Here is a 27,596-nt window from a genome sequence, read left to right as displayed (position 1 = left end):
ACAGCTGCGTTTAATCCTCATGAACATCCCACCTTACTCATGCAGCAAGGAGTCTTTCAAAGATGGGGTATCCTGGCCAAAGTCCCAGGGGTCAGCAAAGCCACTCTAAGAGCAACTCCATCTCCCCACCTCCCAGGCCTCTGCAGGGCCACTTGATCCCCTAGGCTCCCTAAGGCCACACAACTTTGCCCATCTACACATGCTGTCAGCTTCATTCCACTGCTGGCAAGCACCCTGCTGCTCTTCCTCCCACAGCCACCACCTCTGAAGGAGGCCTCATCCCTTCCTTTCACAGGCCCCTCAATGCTGGTTCCCCATGGGGAGTCATCCAGGGACAAGGTCTAGGAGTCGGTCACTGTGCAGGCATGTGGTGGGGAGATGTCACCACATGTGGGACTGGCCATGCCACCATGGCAGATGTGGTGGCACTGTGGCCTGCTCTGGGGACCCTGACCTGCAGGCTGGGTGCCAACCCTCCTGTAAGCCCCAGCACGCAGCCCCTACTCTGGAGCCTGGGGCCATCCCTTATGCCTGGTGTACGGTTAATAACCTGGTTTGGTTAATGATCCTTGGGGGCTCCAGGAGGACTGGCCAGGGATTGTCTCCTCCCCAGGGCACCTGCACAGCACTGTAAGCAGTGAGCCCATCAGTTTGGAATCTCCCGTCAATGATTCTAAGCAGTGCAAATACTGAGCACCTGCTGTGTGTGGCCACTAGGGACTCAGGGAGGAGGTGGCCAAGTCTGACTAATGGGGTGTGCAGGTGATGGCGCCTGGTAACCTCAGGAGGTGAGTCACAACCACCATAATCACCAGGACTATATACTTGGCTGGGGGTGGGGCTGCAAGCACAGATCATTTCACCCAGCAGAACCTCCAGCGGCGTCCCGCAGCTGTTTCCCCTTCTGGAAGGGGGATTGGAGAGCCTGGAAGCCTGCAGACTCCTGTCCCAGCCCAGAATGCTGCCCGCGGGGACACCCCCACGTGGGCAAACCCTGGAGGACGCCCCCCTCCTGGACGACCCCCGCCCGGCGCAGAGAGCCCGCCCCGCCCTACCTGCGGCTCCCCGTGCCGAGCCCCGCACCCCGCCCGCCGTGGCCTGTGTCCGCCACCGGAAGCGTCCGCCGGGTCCCCGCAGCGCAGCCGCCATCGCCATCACCGCCATAGCCACGCGGGGCCTCTCGGGCGCCCGGGGCTGTCCGCGGCGCTGCCTGAGCCGGCCCGGGGCGGGTCCGCCTGGCCAAGGACGCCGCCGCCGCCGAAGGCGAAGTGAGTGAGCTGGCGGACCGCGGGGATCCGGCCTTGGGTGGGGTTCTACGGACCCGGGACAGATCTCACATGGGGTGGGTGGGGTCTCCGGACCTCTGGTGGATCTGATCTGGGGTGGGGAGGGGGGCTCTTCTTCGACCTGGGGCGGACCTCATCTGCGGTTGGGGGGGGGGGGGTCTCCGGACCTGGGGTGCATCTGATCTGGGCTCTGTTCTGGGGTGAGGAACTCCGGATGCGGGGTGGGAAATTAGGATGCCTGTGAGAAAGGATCCGACCTTGGGTGGGAATCTCTGGACGGAAGGGACTGTGATACCAGACTGGGTTGAGGGAGTAGCAGATCTGTGTTGGAACGGGAAGATCCGACTTGGGGATAAGGTTCTAGACAAGGATAGGGGATCCGGCCTTCTATAGGGATCTAGACCTCAAGATGGGGCTATCTCCCGGGTGGGGGGGGAGTGCTTTGACTTGATGGGCTTGCAGAGGTCACACTTGATCTTTGAGCTGGGATGAGACGCTTGGGAGTGGGAGAATTGTGGGTGTCAAGGCCTGGAGGAGCTCAGTGACAAGTTTCCCTCTGGAGGCCTGATGGGCTGACCCCTGGGGTACCTCCAGGCTTTTCCTTTCAGGGAAATGGCTGCCATGAGGGAAAGGAAATGACTGGAGCCCAACACTCCAGCAAGGGCTAGGTGAGGGTGGTGTGGCCCCATCCCCATGTGAGAATGTTGAGAAAGAGGAAGTCACTCCAGAATGGACCTGTTATACCAGCCTTTCAGTTTTTAAAGTCAGGGACTTTTCTTGACCAATTGCCTGGGACTGAGCTTCCCTGACTGCCTACTGCCTGCTGCCTCCCAACTCCCAGAGGTGCTCTGAGGAGCAGTGCCGGGCCTAGTGGGGAGAGAGGTGCCATAAACGAACACAGCTGGTCACTAGTTACAGCAGTAAGGACAGATTTTATTCAGTAACTACCCACAGTAGGGGAAAGAGCTGAGCTCCATTCAGATTTGTTCAGAGGCACTGGGCCTTTCAAAGGAAGAGTGAATGAGTGGGGGAGGGGGATGGCAGGAGTGAGTCAGGGAAGTGAGAAGTTACGAAAAGTGGGAAGAGGAAGCTGGTCTGTGTAACACCCATTTGGATGTGCTAAGTCATGCTTATGAAAGCTCCCACAGTGACTTGGAGATGGAGCCCTATCCTCAGGTGTTTGCTGGAACAGTCACTTCTTTGGGAAGCCTGGAGTTTTCTCTGGCATGCACCTTAAGGGGGCTAAGGTCATGCTAAGGATACAACTTTGAGCTGTTAGATGCTATTTAGTGTTTGTTCAAGTCTTATAGGCCAAGGTTGAGGTCTAGTTGAGAAGAAGGCTCAGAGGAGCCTGGATAGAGTTTGGTCAAGGAAAGAGTCTTTGGCAGGTCTCTCCCTCTTGTTAAAGGAAAGAAGAGATGTTCTTTCTGCTGAGTAATATAAGCCCATTTCCATTTGATCACCTTTTGTTGAACCATCTGTTGGAACTTGCTAGTAGAGGGTACTTGCTGGATGGTGCCAGTGATCAGGCATTTAATGAGGGGCATTTCTATGGGAACAGAAAGAAAAGCAAAGATTAAGGGTTGGAACTGACCGTAAACCTGATTTTTGAGTCCCACAGATGGCCAGTTGGGAAGAGTTTAGACATTGACCCCTAACATCTCTAGGTTGTGGAGTGAGGACCATTGTGGAAATCTGGTGGATTTCCCAGTTTGCAGTTTTGAGTGTTTATGGTCATATAGTATAGACATCAGTGTCACAGTCAAGATTATTTCTCCAAGCAGAGCATGGAAGATGTGGGAATTCCCATGGACTTCTGAGTGGCCCATGCAGCTGCAGCTCCAGGAATGAAGGTGCACACACATGATTTGTTGTGTGATGAGCTCTTTGAGAGTTATATCAAATTGTCTTCATGCTTCAGCATGCGGGACTCTTTCAGATCCTGGAGGAAAAAGGGCAGCAACAGGACAACTGGAGTCCCAGGAAGGGTCTGGGCAGTCAGGTTTTAGTTCTCAGTGATGCCAAGTCAGGAGGGAAGGGAGAAAAATTGGAAACATCAATTTGGAGAACTGTAGTGAGATGCTGAAGGAATCTAGAAGAGCTGAGGGTTGGGTAAGGGCTGACAAAATATGTAAGATGGAAGAATGCAGTCCAGTTCATAGGTAGTATAGTAAAACCTCAAACACAATAAACAGGATTAGAATCTGATAACCCACAAGTTTGTATTATTCTTTTCCATTGAGATATAACATTTCCCTCTGCAGCCACTTCCCTTTTTGATCAAAGATAATCACACAAAGATTATTTTTGTTTACAAAATCATTCTGGTCTTGTTAAATTTGGCCTGATTATTTACATAAGTGCAGCAAAAATGGCAATTGACCACATAGGCCTTGTTAAGTTTGCTTTGTGGAACTTTTTATGGGGAATCTCAGATTGGCATTTTAAAAGCCTTTCAAGGCTAGGAAGCCAAAACAAGAACTCACTATCAGTTCACCTGTAGATTTGGGTGAGTTCCTCTCTACTCAAGGTCCCCCAAATACCTTAGGGTTCCTGGGTCTGCCAGGAAGGGATGTTCCTTACTCACCTTGGGAGTAAGGCTAGGATCTTCTGTAAGCCAAGTACAAGCCTGGTTTTTTCAAGAGGGCTTTGTAAGCACTGCCTCCTTGTAAAATCAACTGTAGTTCTCAAAACTGTCTGGTCATGTCTGATTCCACGCGTCATTTTCAAATATGACATTCCTTGGTTATATAATCAGCCTTTTCAAGTTATGTCCTATCACAAAGAGGACAGGTTCTTACTGAATCTATGCAAATAACTATATTGCCATGAAAATAAGAATACTTAATAATAGTTCCCAATTTTTGGAGAAACGGAGAAAAAGATAAATGCTTTGGTTTTGTTTACAAAACTATTAACTTGCTGGAGTGTTATGACTCACGGGTAGCTTAAGAGAAAAAAGAAGGGGCGCCTGGGTGTTTCAGGCAACTGCCTGAATGTAGAGTGTATGACTCTTGATTTCAGCTCAGGTCATGATCTCATGGTTCGTGAGTTTCAGCCCTGTGTTGGGCTCTGTGCAGACTGTGCGGAGCCTAGTTAGGATTCTGTCTCTCTCTCTCCCGCTTTCGACCCCTCCCCTGCTTGCTCATGCACACGTACCCATGCACTCAATCTCTCTCTCTATCTCTCTCAGAATAAATACACTTAAAAAAAAGTGGGTTTTTTTTGAACCCGGAAAATAGAATACTAAAGAGCCAAGAATATTCCAGACTAAAGTCATACAAAATTATAATCATCCTTTATCAGTTTATTCTGTTCCATGTAGTTAATTCTTGTCCTGCTTGATCTTGGTTAGTTTCATGAGCCCATCAGTTTCTCCACTAGAGCTCTGGAAAGCCTTACTCAGTCCCATAACATTTCAGAGTTACTGAAGCAAGGCCATCAGAAGTCTGTACCCCAGGTACCTGTCATATTCCTTACCATGGATCTTGGAGACAGTCCCTTCCGGTTGAAGACAAACCACTCTGGCCTGTAGCTGACCGCAAATGCTTTTGCAGAAGCAGCACAGAGAAACAAAAACTATCTGTGGGTGACAAAGACTTAAATGGCCAGGGGTTAAAGATTTGATGAGAATCCCTTGTAAAAACACCACCACTGGGGCACCTGGGTGGCTCAGTCAGTTGAGCTTCCAACTCTTGATTTCTGCTCAGACTATTATCCCGGGCTTGAGCCTTGGAACTCTTTCTCTCTCCTTCCGACTGCTCCTCTCCCCTGCTCACGTGCCCACCCTCTAAAAAAATTAAAAAAAAAAAATTTTTTTTTAAGTTTATTTTTGAGAGACAGAGCATGAGCGGGGGAGGGGCAGAGAGAGAGGGAGACACAGAATCTGAAGCAGGCTCTAGGCTCTGTCTGAGCTGTCAGCACAGAACCTGATGTGGGGCTTGAACTCACAAACTATGAGATCATGACCTGAGCTGAAGTCAGATGCTTAACCAACTGAGCCACCCAGGTACCCCTCTCTAAAAAAAGTTTTTAAATAATTAATTAATTAATTAAAATAAGTAAAAAACACAACTGATAATAAAACTTGGTCATTTCTATAACATCCATACCATATTTACTGGAATTATGACTGATAATATCATACCAGGACATTTGCTGGTCTCTGAGGGTGCTGGCAAATTTATAGGAACTTTATATGATTTCTGACATCCTTATATTAATAACATCTATTCATAAAAACATCATTTTTGGAAGGTTGAGCCACATGTTTTATCTGACAGTGCCTTTCAGGAAATCCAACAGGTCAATTAAAATTAATTAGTTTGGGGCGCCTGGGTGGCTCAGTCGGTTAAGCGTCTGACTTCCACTCAGGTAACCATCTCGCAGTCCGTGAGTTCAAGCCCCACGTCGGGCTCTGTACTGACAGCTCAGAGCCTGGAGCCTGCTTCCGATTCCGTGTCTCCCTCTCTCGCTGCCCCTCCCCTGTTCATGCTCTGTCTCTCTCTGTCTCAAAAATAAATAAATGTTAAAAAAAATTTTTTTTTAAATTAATTAGTTTGACATGTCTTTTTTACAAGGTGAAAGAACAGATACCTTTGAGATCTTCCAGAGACCCTCTAGGAAATCCCAAAGCGAGCTTGAAATCAAGAAGATCACTTAGAATTTGATTTGGGGAAAGTAGAGTTGTCAAAAATGTCAAAAGGTTTGCATGCTTGACTAAATAGGATCGCAGGTCACCATGAAACAATATTTGGTTATTTACTTAACCAAAGTGTCAATAAAAGAATCGAAAAGTAAATATTGGAGATAACATGATTGTAAAAACAAAAACAAAACCAAAACAAAACTTGGCTCTTTGGATAGTGAGAAAACCAGGTTCTCTTAAGTAATCAAGAACATGGTAATAACACAAAACACAGGAAGTTATTTTGATAAGATAGAGGATCTTTATTTCCTCAAAAGGTAAAGATTGGTAAAGATTACTCAAAGGGTAAAGAAAAGCCTTTTACAATTTCTCATTAAAAGCAGACCAGTGATTCAAGAAGTTTTGTTGCTTTAGCAGAAAGAAAACCAAACTCTAGTTTTGCATGAGGATGTTATTGATAGTAAAGCTCATTTCAAAAACTATATATGAATCCATTTAATCTTAGCCAGCTTGGATCTCATAACATAAAATTCTTTTTACCACAAATTTTATACAACTTTCTATATCCATTCAGGTTTTTGTCCTATACTTTCCCCTTTTGAAAATGTAACTCCAGGACAAAATCACTATCCTTTCCTTAACAAAAACAATTATACATTCTTTGCATACTTTTCATGTGAAACACATCCTATTTTTCTCACATTCTTTGTTTACAAAGTTGTTTCCCTTCACTCTTATTGTTTCTAGTAGTTGTTTTATTTTCATATGATTATAATTTTTAGCCATTTGCAGCATTTATTTTATAGATAAAGCAAGGAAGTAGATAATTGTGAATTGTCAGCCATACACTGGTATTCTGTAACAGATTAACAAATTTTATGAATATGCCATTTTGTAATCTGTAGAGGTATATACTCTGAATAGTACAAATTTTTTTAACGTGGCAAGAAGAACATACTTATTAACAGACCCAAATATCATTAGCCTTCTGTACCATATAAAAACAAGAAGTCAAGAGTATAAAACTTAAACTATAATTAGTAATGAATGTTCCAGCACTTTATCTTATGTAAAAATTATTTAGATAGTCAAAGAATATGTATTATGTAACCTAACTTGGCAAAACTCTAAGGCTACAAATTACCGGAAAGATTTTGGAGACAGTTTTTAGGCAGATACATATATATGTGTGTGTATGTATATATATTTTTTAGCAATATATATATATATATATATTTTTAAAGTAACGTCTTAGCCATGTGTGTACATATATATATATGTGTGTGTGCGTATATATATATATATATATATATAACTTTAGCCATATGTTGTATATATGTATGTACATATATATATATATATATATATATATATATATATATTTTTTTTTTAAGCAATCTCTGTCCCCAGCACGGGGCTTGAACTCATGACTCCAAGATCAAGAGTCACATGCTCTACCAAATGAGTCAGCCAGGTGCTCCTAGGCAGATATATTATAAAGCACAATAATTGTTAAAATAAAGTTTGTCAGAATAGGGACTTAGTTTGATGAAAATCAGATTTATCATTTGTACAATCCTAAACCTTGAGTAGATAGAATATTAGCTTATTTGACTAGGAAACCAAGTGGAGTAAAAATGTATGTTTGTGAGACACCTGACTGGATCAGTTGGTGACTCTTGATCTCGGTGTTGGGGGTTCGAGCCCCATGCTGCATATAGAGATTACTTAAAAATAAAATCTTAAAAAAATATATATGTTTGCATTCCATTTAATATTGATAACACTAAAGATACACCTGTTTCATTAAATCAACAATATTAAGCCAGTCTTCTGTCATAGATTACTCAAATTATGTTAACCTGAGAAACAGTTGAGTTGGTTCTTATATTTCTGAGAGTTTTGGGGAAGATTTAGTTTATGTAAGTACTTATTTTTCTCTAAGCCAATTAGGATAGAACTACTTTAAGGGATTTTATAAATTAATTTGGTAATATCACCTGGAGGTAGAGAAATACCATACATACATACACACATGTATGGACGTACATACATACTTACATACATAAACATACAGATTCAAATAGAGATCTCATGGTTTTCATTTAAAACTTTTAGCCATGCATCAGGTATAAATACAATTATACCAAACTCACTAGTTTATATAAGAGTTGGACCTTATGTTTCTGGCAGATAGAGCAGGTTAGTTACCTGTTCAATAGGAAGGCTAAAGCTTTTCACTAGTGTTCCCGGAGGAGGCCTTTAAGATCTTTTTGCCCTGATATATAATCTTATGGAGGCCATGTTTGTTTCCAGTTTGCTTTTTTTTTTTCAACCCTAGTGAGTTACTTTGTTACTCAGCAACCCCTGTGAGTTACTCAGTGAGTTACTCAGCAAGCCCTGAGTCCTTTGAGAGCCCCCAGTGGGGCAGGGGGTCTACATGCCAGTGACTATGGGAGCTGAGGGGCTGGAGGGAAGGGGAAGGTATGGCAGGGTGGACTGGGAGGAGGAGGGAGGGGCTTGCAGGGGTCATATCAGAGGATGTAAGGTTGCTGGAGGGGGAGCAAAGGTGGTAAGCTAGGAAGGAGGAGAAGAGTGGATGGAAGGGAGAGGTCTCAGAGGAGCCACTAGGGGAGATCAGCAGTTTCCCATGGAAGCCATTGAAGTTCCAAATTATCCTTAGTAAAGTCATGCCAACAGGAAAGGAAGCAGACAGAATTAGCACCATGGTGGCATATTGTCAGCAGGGGTGCAAGAAGGGGGTTTCAGGGGGCACCTGGGTGGCTCAGTCAGTTAAGCATCCCGACTCTTGATTTCGGCTCAGGTCATAATCTCATGGTTTGCCCCACATTGGGCTCTGCGCTGTCAGCAGAGCCTGCTTGGGATTCTCTCCTCCTCTCTGCCCCTCCCTCTGCTCACGTGCGTGCTGTCTCTCTCAAAATAAATAAATAAACGTTAAAAAAAAAAAAAAAGAAGAAGAAGAAGGGGGTTTCAATCTACTGAGAAGCTCCTATAGGAGGAGCAGGATCAACCAGAGAGACAAAAAGGCCTCCCCAGAAGCCAGGAAGGACTTCCAGCCCAGGAGCTACCTTCTGGAAGCTCCTCCCACCCACCCTCCAGAGTATATTCAGAATCATAGAATCAAAACCTGTCCTCACTGCTGTAATGGACATTTGTTGGGAGCACTGGATCAGGAGTCCGAATCGCTACCAGACTAGTGAGCAGTGAGCAGCAGACCAGAGATGGGACAAAGGTCCCTGTGGGTGCTGCCATCCAACCTTTGAAGAGTGAAATGGGGAGTCCGTGTTCAGCTTGTACCCAGGGGCAGGGCTGAAACCACACAGTTGCTGGGGCTTGCTGATAGTGCCCATGAGCTGCCAGAACTTCCCCAGTTCCCAGGCAGAACGGGATCTTGGGCTCTGTCCTGTAGGGCTGGCCTTGCGGCAAGTGGCCAAGTATGGCTTGGCCATAATAAGGAAGGTTGGGGGGTGGGTGTTACTTTTGACATCTGGGGAAAGAGGTCTAAGAGAGGGACGCTGCATATACACTGTAGGCCCGTTGGAAGGAAGTACACAGGGCAAGTGGACTCTGCTGTGATAGGAAGACCCCTTCCCCTGCCTCCAAGGACCCCGAGTGTACAGGCAGGCGTCCCTCCCTGGTGTCTATGCAGCTCCCCACCCGATACACTCCCCCCACCCCCCCACCCCCACCCCCCCCCCCCCCCCCCGGGGGCAGACAGCTGGAGGGTGGAGACAGACTCCTGAGTGCCTGGGTGCCCCAGGGAGATGAGAGCAACAGTTGTTTTTCTGGATCTTGCTTCCTTACTGGGGAATGGCACGTCCCTATTCCTTTTTTGGAACAGGGAGGGCCACAAACAGGGTTGCCGGTTTTGTCTTCCACTGTTTTCTTTGGACTGTAGTAAAACATACAGAAGTCAAAATTTGCCATTTTAACCTTTTCAATGCTACAGTTATACAATTCAGCGGTATTAACTACATTCATCTTGTGTACCCATCGTCACCATTTCCAGAACTTTTTCATCCCCCCCAAACACAAACCCTTTACTCATTCAACAGTTCCCCCTCCCCGACCCCAGCCCCCAGCAGCTTCTATTCTACTTTCTGTCTCTATGGATTTGCCTTTTCTACTTATTTCATGAAGTGGAATCACACAGTGTCTATCCTTTTCTGTCTTTTTTTTTTTTTTTTTTTTTTTACATAGCATGATGTCTTCCGAGGTTCATCCATCCGTGTAGCAGCATGAATAATTGTCTCATTCATTTTAATGACGAAGTACTAGTCCATTGTACGGACACACCACATTTTGTTTATCCATTCGTCTGTTGATAGATGGGCTGTTTTGAATAATGCCTCTATGAGTATTGGTATGCAAATATCGGTTCAAGTCCCTGCTTTCGGTTCTTTTGCGTATGTACCCAGGAGCTGAATAGGTGGTCATATGGTAATTCTATATTTAACTTTTTGAGGAACCACCAAACTGTTTTCCACAGCAGCTGCACCATTTTACATTGCTGTCAGCAGTGCACAAGTGTTCCAGTTTTCCCACATCCTCACCAACGTTTGTTATTTTACACACACACACACACACACATATCTTTAAAAAAAATTTTTTTAACATTCATTTATTTTTGAGAGACAGAGTGAGACAGAGCATGAGTGGGGAAGGGGCAGAGAGAGGGGGGTACACGGTATCCAAAGCTGGCCCCAGGCTCTGTGCTGACAGCTCAGAGGGCTCAAACTCACAGACTGTGAGATCATGACCTGAGCCGAAGTCAGACGCTTAACCAACTGAGCCACCCAGGCGCCCCCATATGTATATATTTTTAGAGGGAGAGTGAGAGAGCACATGCAAGTGGGAGAGGAGCAGGGGGAGGGAGAGAGAGAATCCCAAGCAGACTCCACACTCAGCGCAGAGCCTGACACAGGGCTCAATCCCAGGACCATGAGATCATGACCTGAGCTGAAATCAAGAGTCGGACGCTTAACTGACTGAACCACCGAGGTGCTCCTGTTATTTTCCGTTAAAAAAAAAAAAAGAAGGTTTTTTTTTTTTTCAATAGCTCTCCCGGGGTGCCAGATTGGCACAGTCAGTTAAGTGTCTGACTCTTGATCGCAGCTCAGATCATGATCTCACAGTTCATGAGTTCAAGCCTTGTTTCGGGCTCAGCGCTGATGGCACAGAGCCTACTTGAGATGCTGTCTCTCCTCTCTGCCCCTCTCCCGCTTGTGTGTGCACATTCTGTCTCTTTCCCCAAGTAAATAAATAAACTTAAAAAAAAAAGATAAAAAACAATAGAAAAGAAAATAGCCATCCCAATGGGTAGTATGAAGTAGTATCTCATGTGGTTTCGATTTGCATTGCCATGAATAATGATGTTGGGTATCTTTCCATATGCTTACTGGTCATTTGTGGATCTTTGGAGAAATGTCTATTCAAGACCTTTGTCCATTTTCTAATTGGGTTGTTTGTCTTTTTGTTGTTGCATTGTAGGAATTCATGATTTGCAAATATTTCCTCCCATTCTATGGGTTGTCCTTTGGTTCTCTTGATAGTGTCCTTTGATGCTTTTAATTTTAATGAAATTCAATTTTTTTTTCTTTTGTTACCTGTGTTTTTGAAGCCATATCTAAGAATCCATTGCCAAATCCATGGTCATGAAGATTTACTCCTATATTTTCTTCTAAGACTTTTATAGTTTTAGCTCTGAAAGTCAAGTCTTTGATTGATTTTCAGTTAATTTTTGTATGTGGTGTGTGGTAAGAGTCCAACTTCATTCTTTTGTAGGGGAATTTATTTGTCCCAGAACCATTTGTTAGAAAGACTGTTCTTTCCCATTGAGTGATCCTGGCACTCTTGTTACCAAATCATTTGATCATGGCACCTGAGTGGCTCAATCAGTTATCTTCCAACTCTTGATTTCAACTAAGGTCATGATCTTTCAGTTGTGAGATTGATCCCTTCATCGGCCTCTGTGCTAGGCCTGAAGCCTGCTTAAGATTCTCTCTCCCTCCCCCTCTGTCCCTGCCCAACTCATGCTCTTGCTCTCTCTTACAAAGGAAAGGAATGGAAAAGAAAGGGAAGGGAAGGGAAGGGAAGGGAAGGGAAGGGAAGGGAAGGGAAGGGAAGGGAAGGGAAGAAGGAAATAATTTGATTATAGATATGAGTGTCTGTTTCTGGCCTCAGTTCTGTTCTGTCAGTCTGTATGTTTATCTTGTGCTAGTACCACACTGTCTTAATTACTGTAGCTCTGTAATAAGTTTGAAATTAGGAAGTATGAGTCCTCCAACTTTATTCTTTCTTACAATTGTTTTGGCTATTCAGATTCCAAATGATCTTTCGAATGGATTTTTCTATTCTTGCGAAAAATGCCATTGGAATTTTGATAGGAATTGCATTGTATCTGTAGATGACTTTGGGTGGTATTGACATCTTAACAATACCAAATCTTGCAGTCCATGAACATGGGATGTATTTTTGTTATGTCTTCATTTCTTTCATGCCCTCATGATACTAAATGTATCATCTATGGAGGCCTTATAAAGCTTCTTCAGTGAAACACTGAAGCCCATGAGCAGCTTTTCTTTGCCCACCACTGCCCTGAGGTCAACAGCCATGAGAGATAGGAATCCCAGGATCCTGCATTGAAGTTTTGCCTCCAGCCCTCAATGTAGTCAAGAAAGCATGTATGAAACTGTGCTCAGTGAGCCACTTCAAAACTTACTTTATGGCCTGTTTGAACGTACATAAAACAGAGAGGATCTGAGCATGCCATTTGGCTTCCATACCCTGGCCTTTTGGCCAAGGTTGAGTTTCCTTTATCCTCCTGATGATCCCTCCTCCCCTTGTGGTGGTTTAAAGTCCCATCATTGTGCTTTCTGTTTGCATGTCTGTTAGGTAACCAGGACTCAAGGTCAAAGCCGAGCCTCCCTTCAGGTGTGGCCCCTCCCTGTGCCCTCCTGTCAGCCCTGAGGAACACAGTGCTGTGCAAAGTTATGAACAGACAGACCTAGAGATTAGAGACTTAGAAGCCAAATTTTTTTTTTTTTAATTTTTTTTTTTTCAATGTTTATTTATTTTTGGGACAGAGAGAGACAGAGCATGAATGGGGGAGGGGCAGAGAGAGAGGGAGACACAGAATCGGAAACAGGCTCCAGGCTCTGAGCCATCAGCCCAGAGCCTGACGCGGGGCTCGAACTCACGGACCGCGAGATCGTGACCTGGCTGAAGTCGGACGCTTAACCGACTGCGCCACCCAGGCGCCCCAGAAGCCAAATTTTTAACAGAATTCAAGTATTATGGAGATTGAAATTTATAGTTTATGACTCCAGGGTCCAGCAAGTAATTGATTATTTAAGTGGAATATTACTTCTTATTTTTGATATATATTTCCAACCTTTATTGGATATTTTTTTAAATACAGAGAATAGGGGCGCCTGGGTGGCGCAGTCGGTTAAGCGTCCAACTTCAGCCAGGTCACGATCTCGCGGTCCGGGAGTTCGAGCCCCGTGTCAGGCTCTGGGCTGATGGCTCAGAGCCTGGAGCCTGTTTCCGATTCTGTGTCTCCCTCTCTCTCTGCCCCTCCCCCGTTCATGCTCTGTCTCTCTCTGTCCCAAAAATAAATAAATGTTGAAAAAAAAAAATTAAAAAAAAAAAAATAAATACAGAGAATAAAACAACATGACACATTATATCATCACCCAAACACTACTATGAGTATTAATAGGAATGCTAACAAACACAGATGTGTGGTTAGGAAATCCTAAGCAGTGGAAAGTTCTGGCTCCTTCAGGCTGCATGGGCCTCCCCTCATCGGTCCCTGTCATCTGTCCCCTAGAAAAGAGAAACTCTGCCCTTATCCACTGTACCCACCCCCCACCCCGTGTCCCCTCATCTGCCTCCTGGGTTATGGTGCATGCTGCCCTGCGGGAGCCCTTTCCCAGGGTGGCCCCTGGAGCTATGGCAGACAGAATACCCGATTCACACTTTCTGGCATGGTGGGACCCAGGGCACACCGCAGGCAGGGGCACCCCACTGTGGTGCCAAGACTTGCCATACCTGCTCTGGACTTTGGGCCTTCTGGTGTAATCTGTGTATTTGCCCTCTTGGCCCCTTTTTCTCTTTGGATCATCTTTTTCTCATTGATTTGTATGTGTTCTTTGTAACTCACTCTTGGTCTTCTATGTCATTTCCAAATTTATAGTTATTTTCCTGGGGAAATATGGCTTAAGCAAAGTGGTTCATTAATTTCTCCTGCTTTTCATAAGGGACAGATGCACATCCTGTCATAACTTGCAGGGCAGTGCTGATGAGGACCAGGGAGACTCTCCCTGGTGTCCCTGGCCGGGTGACACTGCAGGGGACCTCTCACTACCTCTTTGGGGCCTTTTGCTCTCAGAGGATGGAAAAGTGAAGTGCTGCCCTGGTGGGCAGGGCTGGCCTTTGGGAAGGGGCCCAGATATCTGGACCCTGGTCATTTTTAGCCTACAGTTTCTGTTGGTGTTTATCTAAAGGCAAACGAATTCTGCACAAATGTTATCTGTCTTGCTGCTGAGCTCAGAGAAGGAGCACACAGACCCCTCAATCGGCATGGGGGGCAGGAGCCGGCTATGAGAGTGGCTCTGAAGGTCAGGGTAGCACTGGGAGCAGAAGAGCAAGTGTGGGCCAAGGAACCGGGGCCACTGCATGTGCATACTCCAACCTGTTGCCAATACATCCACTCTGCCTTGTGTAAATAGGCCACATGGCCTATACCACCGGCATCTGGGTGTCTACACTCACCTGGGGCAGAGTCTCAGCTTCCTGTTCATCCTCTGCCCTGTTCTCCAAGCCACCACTGTCTCCTCATGGTCCAAGGTGTGGGGGTTTGGAGCCCTCAACGGTCCTCAAAGTGCTCTTCCCACTGAGGCCCTCAGTCTGCCTGCTCTCCCTGATGTGTCTTTCCAAATGGGAGCTTCTGGGAGTGCAGAGTCCTGTGTGGTGGTGGCTGTGGTTCAGCAAGCCTTTCCTGTGAATAATCTGTGGCAACCATGGGCCCCAACAGAGGCTTCCGTGTTCCTCTTTATTTTGTCCTTAACCATTTTATAAGGGGTCTGGCCTGAAATCTCAGCATCTACCCTGAATATCTTGAACTCTGCTCTGTGCTAATGAGGAACCCAGGGCTGAGTGGCTCAGCCTTGTCTGTGTCTCCAGGGCCCCACCTGACTGGGTCCCGAGCTACCTGCCTAAAGGGTGGCTTGCCAGGGGAGGTTGTGCCACACTTGTCATTAGTTGTCTGATAGAGCTGGCATGTCTCGCTTACCTATGGTATAGGCGGCAGGACTGGCCTTCATTCTGGGACAGACACATGACATGTGGCCATCCCTGAGGGGAGTGGTGAGTGAGTCTATGCCCTGAGTGCCTGGCCTGGGGACCGCCTGTGTTCTTACCTGAGAACTCACTTAAAGGGCCACACAAACCTCCTGAACTGTTCCTGGTGTGAGCACCCAAGGGAGCTGCACACAGGACAGAGCCTCCCCTGTGCCCACCTCTGTCAGAGCAGCAGCTGACCCAGGCTGTCTGGGAAAGCACCCAGGGAGGAGAGCTGTGATCAGCAGGTCCCCAGGCAGGATGGCCAGACATACCTACTCTGTGCACCTGATGGCACAGCCCTGGGGGCAGGAAGCTGTTTGGGGGCAGAAAGGTCTGCATTCCCCTGATGTTGAGATGAGCCAGGCAACTGGGACTCATAGCTAGCTTCTTGAACCCTGGGCCCCCATCAGCATTGGCAGCACCCCCAAACTGAGGAGAGTGTGAGGAAGCCAGGAGGGGCAGGTCTGCAGTTAACGCCAGGGTGGTTTGAGCTCCAGAGCTGGCTGCAGGGCTTCCAGGCTAGCCACAAGGCACTGAAGCCCGCTGCCTCCCGCCTGGCTCTCTGCCCTGCCCCTTCTCCCCCCTCTTTCTCACTCCACCCTATCCCTACCCCTTCTCAGATGCTGGAGGCCCCACCCCTGCTGTTGGCAGCCTTCTCATTGGGCCTGGTGCTGCTGGTGCTGCTGCTGTGCCACTCCTACTCGGGCTTCCTCCTTATCTACTGGAATGAGTTCGTCCTGCAGCCCCTCTACAACCTGTTCATGGGCGACACCAAGGAGCAGCGCATCCTGCGTCATGTGCTGCGGCATGCGGTGGCCGGGGACCCACAAAGTGTGCTGGAGGCCATCGATACCTACTGTTTACAGAAGGAGTGGGCTATGAATGTGGGTGACAAGAAAGGTAGGCAAGCCCAGCCTGCAGGTAGCAGGCCTGGGAATGGAGATCCCCGATGGAAGAGGGCAGCCTGTAAAGGAGAGGCCTGTTATCACCCTGTTTCTGGATGCTGGGGTAGGGGCTTGTCTGGAGCCTGGAGGCTGGAGCTGATCACCCACCTTCCTTGGCCAGGGGCAAAGGCTGTGCAGAGATCCCAACACCCACATCTCTGTCCTCGTGGGGAAGGAGGGACGTTTGATAAACTGCCTGGGACCCTTCCTTGCCCCATACCTACTCACCTACGAGTTGGTGGTAGGCCTGACACTGGCATGCCGTCTGATGGAGCTGGGTGAAGGTGCAAGGCAGGCAGTGGGTTCCTGGCTGTCCCTGCTGGTCATGAGGGTGTACAGAGCTCCTTGGACTCTGCCCAGCGCAGGCACCAGGGCCCCCTCCTGACCTTTGGACTCCAGCCTGGGGCACAGGCATGTGCTGTGCTGCACTCCTGGGAGTTGGGCCCTCATGGGCAGGGTGGGGTGAGGGCTTCTACAGAGGGCAGCTCTCGTTTAGGACAAGTTGGGGTCAGCCAAGAATCATCTGAAAGAGAGGGACCAGAGTGTGCTGAGACCCAGAGGCCTGAGGGACCCTGGGAGTTTGGAGAGTGTGTTTAGTGGGACAAGGGGAACAGGGGAGGCAGGCATCTGTAGGGACTGATGCTCAGTTTGGAATGAGCAGGTCCAAGACCAGGAGCGGGTCACTTCCCTCTGCCTGTGCTCACCCTCTCATCTGCCCCGCAGGCCAGATCTTGGATGCAGTGGTGCGGGAGCAGCGCCCATCGGTGCTGCTAGAGCTGGGGGCCTACTGCGGCTACTCAGCTGTGCGCATGGCCCGCCTGCTGGAGCCCGGGGCCCGACTGCTCACCATTGAGCTCAACCCTGACTACGCCGCCATCACCCAGCAGATGCTGGACTTTGCAGGCCTGCAGGACAGGGTGTGTTGCTGCCCCAGGGTGATAAATGTGGACACTGAGACACCAGGGGTCAGGTGCAAGGGGGGAGGGGAAGGGTTTGGGTCGCCCCAATGCAGTTCAAGGCCACATTTATCCTGTTGTGCCTGGCCTCATGGCACCTCCTAGGCCAGACTTCACAGAACCCCCAGCAGCTCTGTGAGGGAGGTCTTGCCACCCCACTCCACAGAGCAGGAAACTCCCAGGCTGTCCTTGGAGGGAGGGGGGTAGAGTGGAGACTTATCTTCCCAGAACCCCAGAGAAGACTGGTAAGGACACTTGAGTGTCCAGGAAGGGTAGCCTGTCCCATTTGGGTGTGGACACCAACAGAGTGCTGTTCCAGGTAACCGTTGTGGCCGGGCCATCCCAGGACATCATCCCCCAGCTGAAGAAGAAATACGATGTGGACATGCTAGACATGGTCTTCCTTGACCACTGGAAGGACCGGTACCTGCCAGACACTCTTCTCCTGGAGGTGAGCTCTGCACCCACCTGGTCCACATGGGCCTCAGTGTTGGTGGCTGGCGCAGGGGCCGCCCCAGGTGGCCCTGGTGGCACAGGTGATTTGGGCAGGCCCACCTGAGGTCACGGAGCATGGAGGGCCAGAGGAAGCCCCAGGGGTGGTGTGGAGATGGGAGGAAGGTGGTTCTGGGCAAAAAGCCTCAGCTAGGCCCGCTAGGTAGCCTGTGCAGGGGCGGCAGGGAGGGGCGAACACTAACAGGGCATCTCCTGCCCATTTTCCCCAAAGGCTCCTTATTGTGCATCCCCCTGCACCCCTATCTCACCATCCTCATACCCCATCCCATACCAGCCCTTAACGCTGCTGCTTGGCCAGCCCCAAAGTGGTGACCAGGGAGGCTGCCTCATCCCCAGGTAGGACCCTGGATGCGCTATTAATGAGCTGACCCACGAAGCTTAATATTGATGACCGCTACCTTGTCTGTCCCAACTGGGCAGTCAAGATCACACTTAGTGGCTACTTGGTCCTCCACTGAGAACTGGGGAGGTTTTGCCCCACCATGGCCTCCCCACCTGGAGGCCAGCATGGAAGGGTCCCATGTTGTCTGTGTCATGCTAACGCATCTCAGCTCGCACAGGGGCTGGTCACTCGGCCCAGGGAAGAGAGGCCATGAGCATGGTATGCATGGCCGTTGGAGCCATGGCTGAAGGCTGGGCAGGACCTTGCACACAGTGAGTGGTTCTGGAGCAGGCATGGAGGGCCAGGTGCCTGGATGCAGCAGGAAGGAACCAGCCCTGGCCTGGGGTCTATGAGGGCACAGGATGTTCTGGGAATGTGGGCCAGAGCCATGTGTGGAGGGCCTTGAATGCCACACAGAGTGGGGACATGAGGGGCTTTAAGCAGGTGAGAACAAGGTTAGATCTATCCTCAGGAAAGATCCCTGTTGGGGATAGTGGGGAGAGATGGCTATAGAGAGGGTGGTGCAGAGACCTGGAAACCTCAGGGAAGGGCTGAGAGTGGGGAGGGGATCCATGGCCTAGAAGTTGGACCAGTCACCTGCATTGGCTGAGATAGGTGGTCAGTGGAGGGATGTCAAGCTGTGTGGGGAGCACAGCTGCCTGGTAGAGGCCCAGCTCCAGGCCAGGGGCGTGAACCTGGAAATCTGGTGTGGAGAGCAGAGGCCAGGCAGCCAACCCAGCTGGGCCTGCACAGGGATTGGGGAAGGGATTTCAGCAGCTTTGGTGTATGTGATAATTACAAGGGCCTGCATTTATAGAAAAGTAGCAAATATTGCCATTTAGAAACTAGGAAACTAATAGTTTTCTCAGTGCTGCTTGTTCAAAGCTGGTAATTATCTCAAAAGAAAAGAAGTCATGAATTGGGAATGAATACTTTTTTAAACACACATTCCAAAGCCCTGCAGCTGGGCTCTGCGGGGCCTTGGTTTATGCTGGGTCAGCCTGGGGCTGCTGGCTGCTCTGAGGAGGCCCCACTGCCATGTCACACAGGCTCTCCACAGGGCAGCTTGAGTGTCCTCACAACAAGGCGGCTGGCTTTCCCCACAGCCAGGAATGGGTGACAGAGACGGAAGGAACAATAAGGGAGCCATCGTGCCTTGTATAACCATCTCTGAAGGCATACACTGCCACTTCTGCCTCCTTCTCTTTGTTACAAGACAGTCACTAAGCCTGGCACACACCCAGTGGAAAAGGAACCACAGAGTTTAAAAGCACCTCAGGTACAGGCTACCTGGTCCTCTGAGGGCTGTTTCCTCCCAGCAGGGGTTAGCACAACAGGTTTGCTCAGACGGGGTGGGCTTCTCCAGGGGGTCTGTGTCCTCCATCAGGAGGCGTGATGTGTGGTGAAAGGTGGGGTAAGTGCTGCCATTCTCTCCCTTCTGACCAGTTTCTTCAAGGATGGGTAGGCCCCAGCACCCTCCAAACACGTCCAAACCTTCTTCCTTTCATTCCTTCTTTCATGGTCAGCTCGGTTTTTAGTGTCTGATGACTTGTCCCATCTGGGGCCAGCAGTACCTACTGAAGTCAGCTCCCGAGCAGCTCGACCCCACATGTGAGGCTCAGAGCCCTACTCCTGGCTCACCTTGTCCATTTCCCGCCGGAGACCTCAGCTCCCCTTCTAGGGCCTGGGCGCCTTCTCCCGGATACCTGTTTTAGGTTTTTCTGGCCAGGATTGCTAGGGAGTTTTCTTTTTAGAAGAGAAAACGCTCCATGCCTCACAGTGGTACTTTCTGTTTAAATTCTGGCTCATGGATTGTCCCTAGCCTCACTGACCTCACAGCTGTGTTTTCCACTCTGGCCAGAGGACCCTTGGCTTCCCCCACAGCCCACAGGCTGAAAGTGACTGTGGTCACCACCAGAACTGAGACCCTTGTAAGACTCTGTCCTAGGGCACATCCCTGGAGGTGTACAGAGTTAAATCCCCATGTTTTTAAATCACTTAGAGATGCCCATTGTGTGTGGTCCTGCTAGCAATTTGAGACACTCCTGGGGTCACTTTGATTTTGCTTCTGATGTTTGGCATTGCTTTTTTTTTTTTTTTTTTTTTTTTAATTTTATGATCGTGTGAAAAAGAAGCTCCATGCTTCCAAAGTTAAATCTAGGACAAGGCAACTGGTGTGACCCATTGCCCTGGTCTGACCCTCTTCCACAGGCAACCATTTCCTCTCAAAGTTTTTTTCTATTGTTTCCTATATTCTAGGCAGCCCCACCCCCAGCTCACCATCCTGGCTGGGTCCAGCTGCTGCTTCTTCCTTCTGTAGAGCCCAGGCCCAGGCATTGGTAGAGATAGGGTGTTCAAATGCCAGAGTTTGGGGATGTCCAGGGCAAACCCCCAAGAGGCAGGCTTCTTGGTGGGGATGTCTGCCCTGCCTCCACCCCCATCCCTCCAGGGTCACCCTCGTCAGGCATTAGGACCTCCAGTGACAGTGCACAGCAGCCCGTGCACTGGGCACCAGGCATCTCACCTGGAAGAACCGTGTGTTCCTGGCACTGGGTGACTGAGGGCCCCACTAGCCTTGAATCAGTCCTGTGGCCTGAATCCTGGCTCCACTGCCTCCTCCATTTACTCATCCAGCTAGCATTATTAGCCACTGTGCATGCCCCATGTTGTTTTAGGGGCTGGGGATGCAGGACCTAACAAAGAGCAAAAGATTCGCCCTCACAGAGCCACATTCTGGAGGCAGGATTTGTGCTCAGCACAGCCCTTTCTTGGAGTGGCTGCTGCCAGGGAGGAGATGGAAGGCAGTGGGGAGACCCTCATGCCAGGAGCTGACTCCAGGCCAGACAGAGGCCAGTGTGTGGAGCCTCCACCTGGCCAAGAGCACCTAACCTCCCCATTTGTGGTTGGTTTGATGGGCACCTGTCACCCTCACACCTTCCCACCATCTGTCCCCTGCAGGAGTGTGGCCTGCTACGGAAGGGGACAGTGTTGCTGGCCGACAACGTCATCTGCCCAGGAACACCAGAATTCCTGGCATATGTGCGCAACAGCAGCCGCTTTGAGTGCACACACTTCACCTCGTACCTGGAGTACTCTACAGCAGTGGATGGCCTCGAGAAGGCGGTCTACATGGGCCTGGATGGCCCAGCACAGCCTTGACCACCCACCCACCCTGCTCCAGGCTCCCTTGCCAAGCCTGGTTATGAAAAGCACAACAGATGCATTCCTGCCAACCCTGCTTTTGCAGTTCTGGGGTCTGTCCTCAATGTAGCACACTTGAGGCTTGTGAGGCCAAAGCCTGCCTACACTGGACCCTCTGCACGGCGACTCTGGGCTGTCACCACTGGTCCACCCTAAGTGCAGCCAGCTTACCATGCAAAATCACTGGAATACATCTGGAAAGTACGTTTGTAAATACCAATCAGGACAGGTGGTGCCTGTGATGGTGTCACTCACTCCCACCAGCATTTTCGATCAATTAGGTTTCTTACATCGACAGGTCCTCAGGCACTGACATATTCAGCAGACATTGGAAGTTGGGGGTGGGGGGGGGAAGTTGGGAACATTTGGAAACTGTTGGGCTGTGCACTTAGTCTGTCCTTCAGGTTTGCCATCACCAGGTGGCAGCAATGCCTCAGTGATGGCACTGTGCCCAACAACTCCTATCCACTTGTGATTCCTGCATTCTTTCACCTTCTTGTAAAGAATGAAACACAACTTTACTAACATCAGCTCAGTGTTAATAATCCTATATGTCAGTATCACATTTAAAAGATGCTAAAAGAGAAATTAAAAATCTAAATATTTAAATAAAAGAGATCAACTTAGTGCTTCTTTTTAACTGCTGCCCTGCTCCTTCTTTCCTGTGGTGCCATCAACTCTGACACCACACCCAGTGTTCCCCTTCACTAGATGCTAATGCTGGCCTGGGGGCTCATGTGGCCGGGCTGAGGGTACCTGTTGCATCCCCATGGGAATGTCCGTAGGCTGAGGTGAGCCCCCATCTGGAGACTGTCCTGGGAAACTGAAACAGGGCACTTGGTCAGCCTCTGTGTCCATTTCTGACCAAGCAGATACTAGGGAAAGGTAGACATGGGGCCCCACCACAGTGCAGGGTGTAGTCTCTGGCACCTGGCCCCTTGGGGTCCCTGGGTGGCAGTGAGTAGAAGCAACTTGCCCAGTCCTTCCTGGCCTTGTTTATGGAAGAGTGAGCTCAGACCAACTCTGGCATTTATAGATTGCCCAGCTAGCAAGTAATGAAGTAGAATTAGTTTGCATCTCTCTAAATCCACAGCTGCCTAAACCAACCCTGGCCCTCTGGCTCCCTCAGAGGCTCCTTAGGGATTCCCCTACCCCCCCACCCCCCCTCCCCCACCCCATCCTGGCTGAGCCTGCCTGCATGTAGACGAACCTCTGGCCAGGACACCACCCTGGGACCCAGGTCCCAGTTAACCACCCAGGAGCAAGCCCTCTCCTCTGAGCGTGTAGAAAGGGGATCACAGGAGCCTGGGAGTTCATGTGTGGAAACACTCCTGGGGCCTAGGAGCTGAGCCCCCTATGGACACCACCTCTACCCATTTCCCACCTGACAATCAGGGAGGAGCAAAAGATGTGAGCCATAGAAGATAGAAAGTTCCTTTGTTGCTTTTTTTAATTTTTAAATTTTCTTACAAAAATTTAGGTGTTTACCAATACAGTCTTATTTTGGTTTTGTTTTTAATGCTTTTTGTCAGTGTTCTTCTTCTGTTTTTAAGTCACAAACAGCAGGCACTAGGCAGCAGTCCCCCGCTGCTGCCGAAGGTCAGTCCCAGAGGTGTGACTCAGGGCTCCGGCAGACAGGATTGGCAGCCATGGCCTGGGCCAGAGTCGCTCAGAGAAGGCTCCTGCCACACTGGGCTCCATGTATCCGAGAGAAGGGTGGGGGCAAGCACAGCCTGACACCCACCTCACTGCCTCCAGAGCCTCTCTGCACGGCCAGCCCCTGCCCGTGTTCTGTCTGCCATGCAGGGTGAGACTCAGAGCCCAGTGGATCCCCTCCATCTTCCAGAGTTAAACTCCTTCCCTGAGCCCCCCTCCCTGCTAGACTCCTCTGGGGCCTTGCACATACAAGAGCACACTCTTTTACATCACCAGCCCCAAAACAAAGCCCGGTGCCTTGTCCTGCCACCTCCCTGGGCCCCACCCTGGCAGCTCTACTGGCCTTCTCTCTCTCACTCACACACAGCACCATGTCAGTAAACAGCTAACTCAGCCTAAGGAGTTAGGAGGTGGGGCAGGAAGGGAGGTGTGTCCAGAATGTCCGGCCCTGGCTCCCAGGCGAGAGGTGCTGCCAACCCCTGGCGCCAGGGGGCTCCAAGCTCCACAGCAGGGTCTGTGAGGGCCGGCCCTGGAGTTCCCTTCTTCCCAAGATCAGATCCCTAAGAACAAATGGCTGGGCCCGAGCCCTAAGGAGGGAGAGGGGAAAGATTGAGCAGGGTGGCCTGGTGGCTAGGTGGACCCCTCCACAGGCTATGCCAATGAAAATGTGGATAAAGGCGGCTGCTATGAGTGGTGCAGGCTGACCCCAAGAGTCTGGGCATCAGGGCCAATCTGACTTGCTGGTCCAGAGGGGGCACTGTGCTTACGGCATTTAAATGTGGGGGAACCATCCCTGCTCTCTGGCCTTATCTCCTCTGGGTCCTTGATGACCTGGGCTGGGACTGAAGACCCAGGGAAGCATGTCCCTCTCCGACCTCAGCCTGTCCATAAAATGGGCATTTAAGCCTGATGAGTTTGAAGTCAGGGCCCCACCAGGGAGCACGGAGGGAAAGAACATGCAGCCAGCAGAGATTAACAAGAAGCCCCTGCCCAGAGGACGGGAAACAGGTGAATGAAAAACCAGATGAGAGAACGTACCAGGCATGCAAGCTAGACCCAGGAGTCAACGGGCTGAGGCTTAGCGTCCCCCACGGCGTCCACCAGCCTGACCGCAGGCCTGCTGGGCCCAGGCGGAGCCTTCCTGCCGGGGTCGGGCTGCAGCGGACGGGCAGTGGGCAGGAGGGCGTTAGAGGCAGAATACAGCATGTTAGTCAGTGCTGACAGGTTGGGGCTGGGCCGCTCAGCGGGTAAGGCCAGAGACAGGGTGCACAGGAAGGGGAAGCTGAGCTAGTGTGGCTCACATAGATGCAGAGTGACACGTGGACACACACAGGCCTGTGCCCAAAGCCAGGGGATTGTCACAGAGTGGACTGGGAGGTGTTGTCATGGAGGCAGGACCATGGTGGGCCCTCACCCACTGCCCACTCACACACACAGGCAGAGACAGATGAAGAAGACACACTTGCTCAGACTCCCCTGGCTCTGTGCGTTGTTCTGGGCAGCGTCCCTGTCCCGTGCCCCCTCTCTCCCAGTGCATGTGAGCTTCAAGTCACCTGTACCCATAGACTAACTCTGCTGGTAATGTTCCTGAGGCGGGAGGGCCGGTCCTCAGGCTTGATCTCCCAGCCCAACTGCCTTTCAGATGAGCTCCACCCCAGGCTGACTGGGGAGCCTAAACTCAGCACCTCGCCGGCACCCCTCTCAGGCAAGCCCTATGCCACATCTCTAGGCACCTGCCCACAGCCACTTACTTTCAACGGTTCCTTCTCAGAGGCCTCCCCCGCAGGGTCACTGCCTCGAGCCCTCCGCTCCCTCCGGTCCACAGTAGAGTATCCATCTTGGGGTGGGGACATGAGGGGAACTCTGAGGGGCAGGCACCACAGGAGCAGATCTCCCTCAGCCCAGATGCAGGGGGGCCCACCTACCCTGCCCCAGCACTGTGCGGGAGGACTAGGTCAGGTCTTCCCACGACCCTTCCCATGATGGTGGCTCAGAACATACCAGCCCCCACCCAGTCCCCCACAGCTGGCAGGCCAGACCCCAGCTAGGCACTGACCCCTCCCTGGCTGTCCATCCCCCTCACCAGCACCGCTAAACCAGATCTCTTCCAACCAGCACCTCCTTGGAAGACTTCTCCAGCACCAAACACACAAGACAAAACCACCTGGCCCATCTCAGCACCTCTCCCCTCCTCCTCCCCAGAAAACAAGACACCCTGCATTATCTGCACTCACCTGGGCCAAGTGCCTCCATGGGGATCACGTCCCGGCTGCCCGGTTTCTCACCATCTGCAAGGCACAAGCCAGGTGGCTGGGGATACAGTGCAGTGGGGATACCAGAACAGACAGACCCCCAGCACGGCTGGCCTCAGGGACTCTTCATCACTAACTTCTTTGCACCATTCTGCCAGGCCTCTGACATTGACAGCACCACCCCGGCTTAACATCAACGTGGACACCATGGGTGTAGAGGTGGTAGGAGGCTGCAAGCCAGGAAAGCTCCCTCCACACCTAGCCCTCACCTGCCTTGTCACTATCAGTGCCCCTGGGTAGAGGAGCATCTCATACCTTAGGGATAGGTTTCCATGCCCCCACTCGGTACTCACCAAGGCTCCTGTCCACCAGTGGCAGCGTGCTGTCGTCAAAGCCTCCAGGACTTGGTGCTCCTTTGGGTCCCTTGGCAGTAGCAGTGGCTGACTGTGTATGAGAAGAGGTACACAAAACAGACAGGATAGGGTGCAGGGTTAGGGGCACTCCTGTGGGGGACCTGGCCTGGAGAAGTGAAAGAGGGAAAGAAAGGCCAGGCAGGCCACACCTGGAAGCGGGCCTTGGTCCAGCCATCTTTCTGTAGGGCACCACGCAGCTCCTTGTAGCTCCATACAGTCTGTAGCACGTGGGATGCGGCCTTCGCCTCACGTACTGATTGGCTGCAGCCAGGTCCAGGGCGGGGTCAGCAACCGGCCACGCCCCCCTCCCACTGGGACCCCACCCTCCCCAGGCCAGGCCCTCAACCACCTGGTAGCGCCAAGTGCCACCAGCGCTGGAATGCCTCGGGCCTGTAGTAGTGAGCGTGCGTTGTCCAGACTGTCGGACACGATCTCGTGGATGGTGTTGAGCACAGCCACCACCGTGTCCTCCTCCAGGTGGGCACCAGGTCGCGCCGGAGGCTGTGCGTTGCGCACGTTCCGCACCAGCTCCGCCATGGCATAGCTCCCTGAAGGACAGGGGCAAGTGTTAGGACACGCCTCTGCTCACCCCAGCGGGAAGGAAGGGGATTCAGACCGGGCCTCCACCAGGAGAGCCCCAGGAAGCTGCAACGTCACCTGCCGTGTACAGGGGATAGGCTCTGAGACCATTCAGGAAGACATGAGCTCCAGTGGCTGGGACAGAATGACAGGAGCGGGCCGGGCCCTTGACCTCCCCACCCTGCCGGTCCCTCTGCCCCTGCCCGTGGGACCCCAGAGCAGACCACCGGGCTCTGTATCCCGGCTCAGCCCCACCAGTGTTCTCACCAATGAGGTCCTTGTTGCGCCGGTCCAGCGAGAGGTTGCGCAGGGCAATGGCAACAGCGCGCACCACCTTGTCAGTCTCGGACTGCAGCAGCTCCACGAGCACCGGAAGCCCACGCTCCTTGCGCACCGTGGCGCGGATGTACGTGGCCCACTGTGGCAGTGGAGCAGGTAGGGTGCTCAGCACACTCAGGCATGCCTACATACCCGGGCACTCTCCCACCTGAACCCTGGCTGTTCCCTCTGGCTGGACCCTCCTCCCTGGCATGACAAAGTCCTACCCAAGCAACTCAATTCTACCTCCAGCTTGCATCCTTTGTGCCCCAAACCGCCCAGAACCTTGAACCTCCTGGACCTCGGGGAGACATGGTGTCCCCTACTCTCCCTCCCAACCTGGACAAAGTCAGAGGCAGGCACCAACAGGATACCTAAGATTTTCTCTGTCCCCTCCCTACCAGGCTTGGCCTCTCACCATCCAGTTGCCAGCGCTGAGGTTCTGCAGGGCGCCAGCGGCAGCCTCCAGGGTGTTAAAGTTCCGGCTCTCCGTGAGGAGGGAGAGGTAGAGACGTACCACCTCGGGCTGATACAGCAGCTCAAAGCCTGGGCACAGAGCACCCACCACCCACAGTCACCCACACCTGCCCCCATTATCCCCTCTCCTCCCAGGGTGAGAGTCAGCTGGGGCCAGGGATGGGTGTGGTGCAATGAGGGAAAATTTAACATCAATGCATTCACTCTTTATGGTCAACCCAAGGGAGAAGGCATTCCCATTTCATGGAAGAACAGAAGCTCAGTGAGACGCAGTGGGTCTAAGTGAGGTCACTATTCCTTTGCCCCTGGTGCAAAAGAAATGGTACTAGACCTGCCTGGCAGCCAGTGCATCCTGGAGGTCAGGGATAGGGAGGGAGGTGGCAGCCAGGGTGGCTCCCCTAGCAACGGGACTCAAACTCCTTAATAACAGAGCCAGCCCTCCCATGTAGATAGGCTGTACAACTAAGAGGAGGAGCCCTAGCAACAAGACCCACCCTCCCTAGCAACAGGGCCCTGTTCCCTCCTATGTAACTAAAGCTCTGTCCAGTGGCCATCCCTAGCAACAGGGCGTGCCTTCTCTGTCTACAACCTGCTCAACCACT

General features: G+C 50.8%; 3 protein-coding genes across 14 annotated transcripts in view; 1 reads left to right on the top strand and 2 right to left on the bottom strand.

Moving 5' to 3' along the window:
* TXNRD2 (thioredoxin reductase 2) overlaps nucleotides 1–1,171 on the bottom strand; it is a 51,561-nt gene extending 50,390 nt beyond the window's left edge. For 5 of the 6 annotated variants that reach the window (XM_047826949.1, XM_047826951.1, XM_047826955.1 and 2 more), the window contains exon 1: nucleotides 1,056–1,171. In XM_047826949.1, coding sequence (XP_047682905.1) covers nucleotides 1,056–1,164 — 109 coding nt within the window. In that variant the 5' untranslated portion in view covers nucleotides 1,165–1,171. The remainder of the gene's footprint in view (nucleotides 1–1,055) is intronic. The other variant, XM_047826950.1, reaches the window with a different exon arrangement.
* On the top strand, nucleotides 1,121–21,913 carry COMT (catechol-O-methyltransferase). Of its 2 annotated transcripts, none has more exons than XM_047826958.1 (5): nucleotides 1,121–1,268; nucleotides 15,924–16,203; nucleotides 16,971–17,164; nucleotides 17,523–17,654; nucleotides 21,057–21,913. In XM_047826958.1, exons 2-5 carry the CDS (start codon nucleotides 15,924–15,926, stop codon nucleotides 21,255–21,257), a joined length of 807 nt encoding a protein of 268 aa, XP_047682914.1. In that variant the 5' UTR covers nucleotides 1,121–1,268; the 3' UTR covers nucleotides 21,258–21,913. The 2 variants fall into 2 exon arrangements, with proteins under 2 accessions (XP_047682914.1, XP_047682915.1); XM_047826959.1 differs by having other exon boundaries at nucleotides 1,214–1,342.
* ARVCF (ARVCF delta catenin family member) overlaps nucleotides 16,584–27,596 on the bottom strand; it is a 55,755-nt gene continuing 44,742 nt past the window's right edge. For 2 of the 6 annotated variants that reach the window (XM_047826943.1, XM_047826944.1), the window contains 9 exons: nucleotides 26,936–27,063; nucleotides 26,467–26,617; nucleotides 25,970–26,168; nucleotides 25,770–25,881; nucleotides 25,561–25,651; nucleotides 25,190–25,243; nucleotides 24,707–24,792; nucleotides 23,994–24,110; nucleotides 22,535–23,542 (listed from right to left, as the gene is read on the bottom strand). In XM_047826943.1, the coding sequence (XP_047682899.1) occupies nucleotides 24,006–24,110; nucleotides 24,707–24,792; nucleotides 25,190–25,243; nucleotides 25,561–25,651; nucleotides 25,770–25,881; nucleotides 25,970–26,168; nucleotides 26,467–26,617; nucleotides 26,936–27,063 (926 nt within the window). In that variant the 3' untranslated portion in view covers nucleotides 22,535–23,542; nucleotides 23,994–24,005. Of the gene's footprint in view, nucleotides 16,771–22,534; nucleotides 23,543–23,992; nucleotides 24,111–24,706; nucleotides 24,819–25,189; nucleotides 25,244–25,560; nucleotides 25,652–25,769; nucleotides 25,882–25,969; nucleotides 26,169–26,466; nucleotides 26,618–26,935; nucleotides 27,064–27,596 lie in introns of those variants that run through there. The other 4 variants (XM_047826948.1, XM_047826946.1, XM_047826945.1 and 1 more) reach the window with 4 other exon arrangements.

This window comes from Prionailurus viverrinus, chromosome D3 (genome assembly GCF_022837055.1).
Source record: "Prionailurus viverrinus isolate Anna chromosome D3, UM_Priviv_1.0, whole genome shotgun sequence".
NCBI lineage: Eukaryota > Metazoa > Chordata > Mammalia > Carnivora > Felidae > Prionailurus > Prionailurus viverrinus.
Note: the sequence above shows the minus strand (reverse complement) of the source record. Positions and strands in the feature narration are given on the sequence as shown.

Excerpts from the sequence above, each read along its gene's own strand:
- COMT (XM_047826958.1), top strand. The coding sequence starts at position 15,924 with ATGCTGGAGGCCCCACCCCTGCTGTTGGCAGCCTTCTCATTGGGCCTG. Across the intron at positions 17,165-17,522 it reads TTGCAGGCCTGCAGGACAGG|GTAACCGTTGTGGCCGGGCC; the intron begins GTGTGTTGCTGC and ends GTGCTGTTCCAG. Across the intron at positions 17,655-21,056 it reads CAGACACTCTTCTCCTGGAG|GAGTGTGGCCTGCTACGGAA; the intron begins GTGAGCTCTGCA and ends TGTCCCCTGCAG.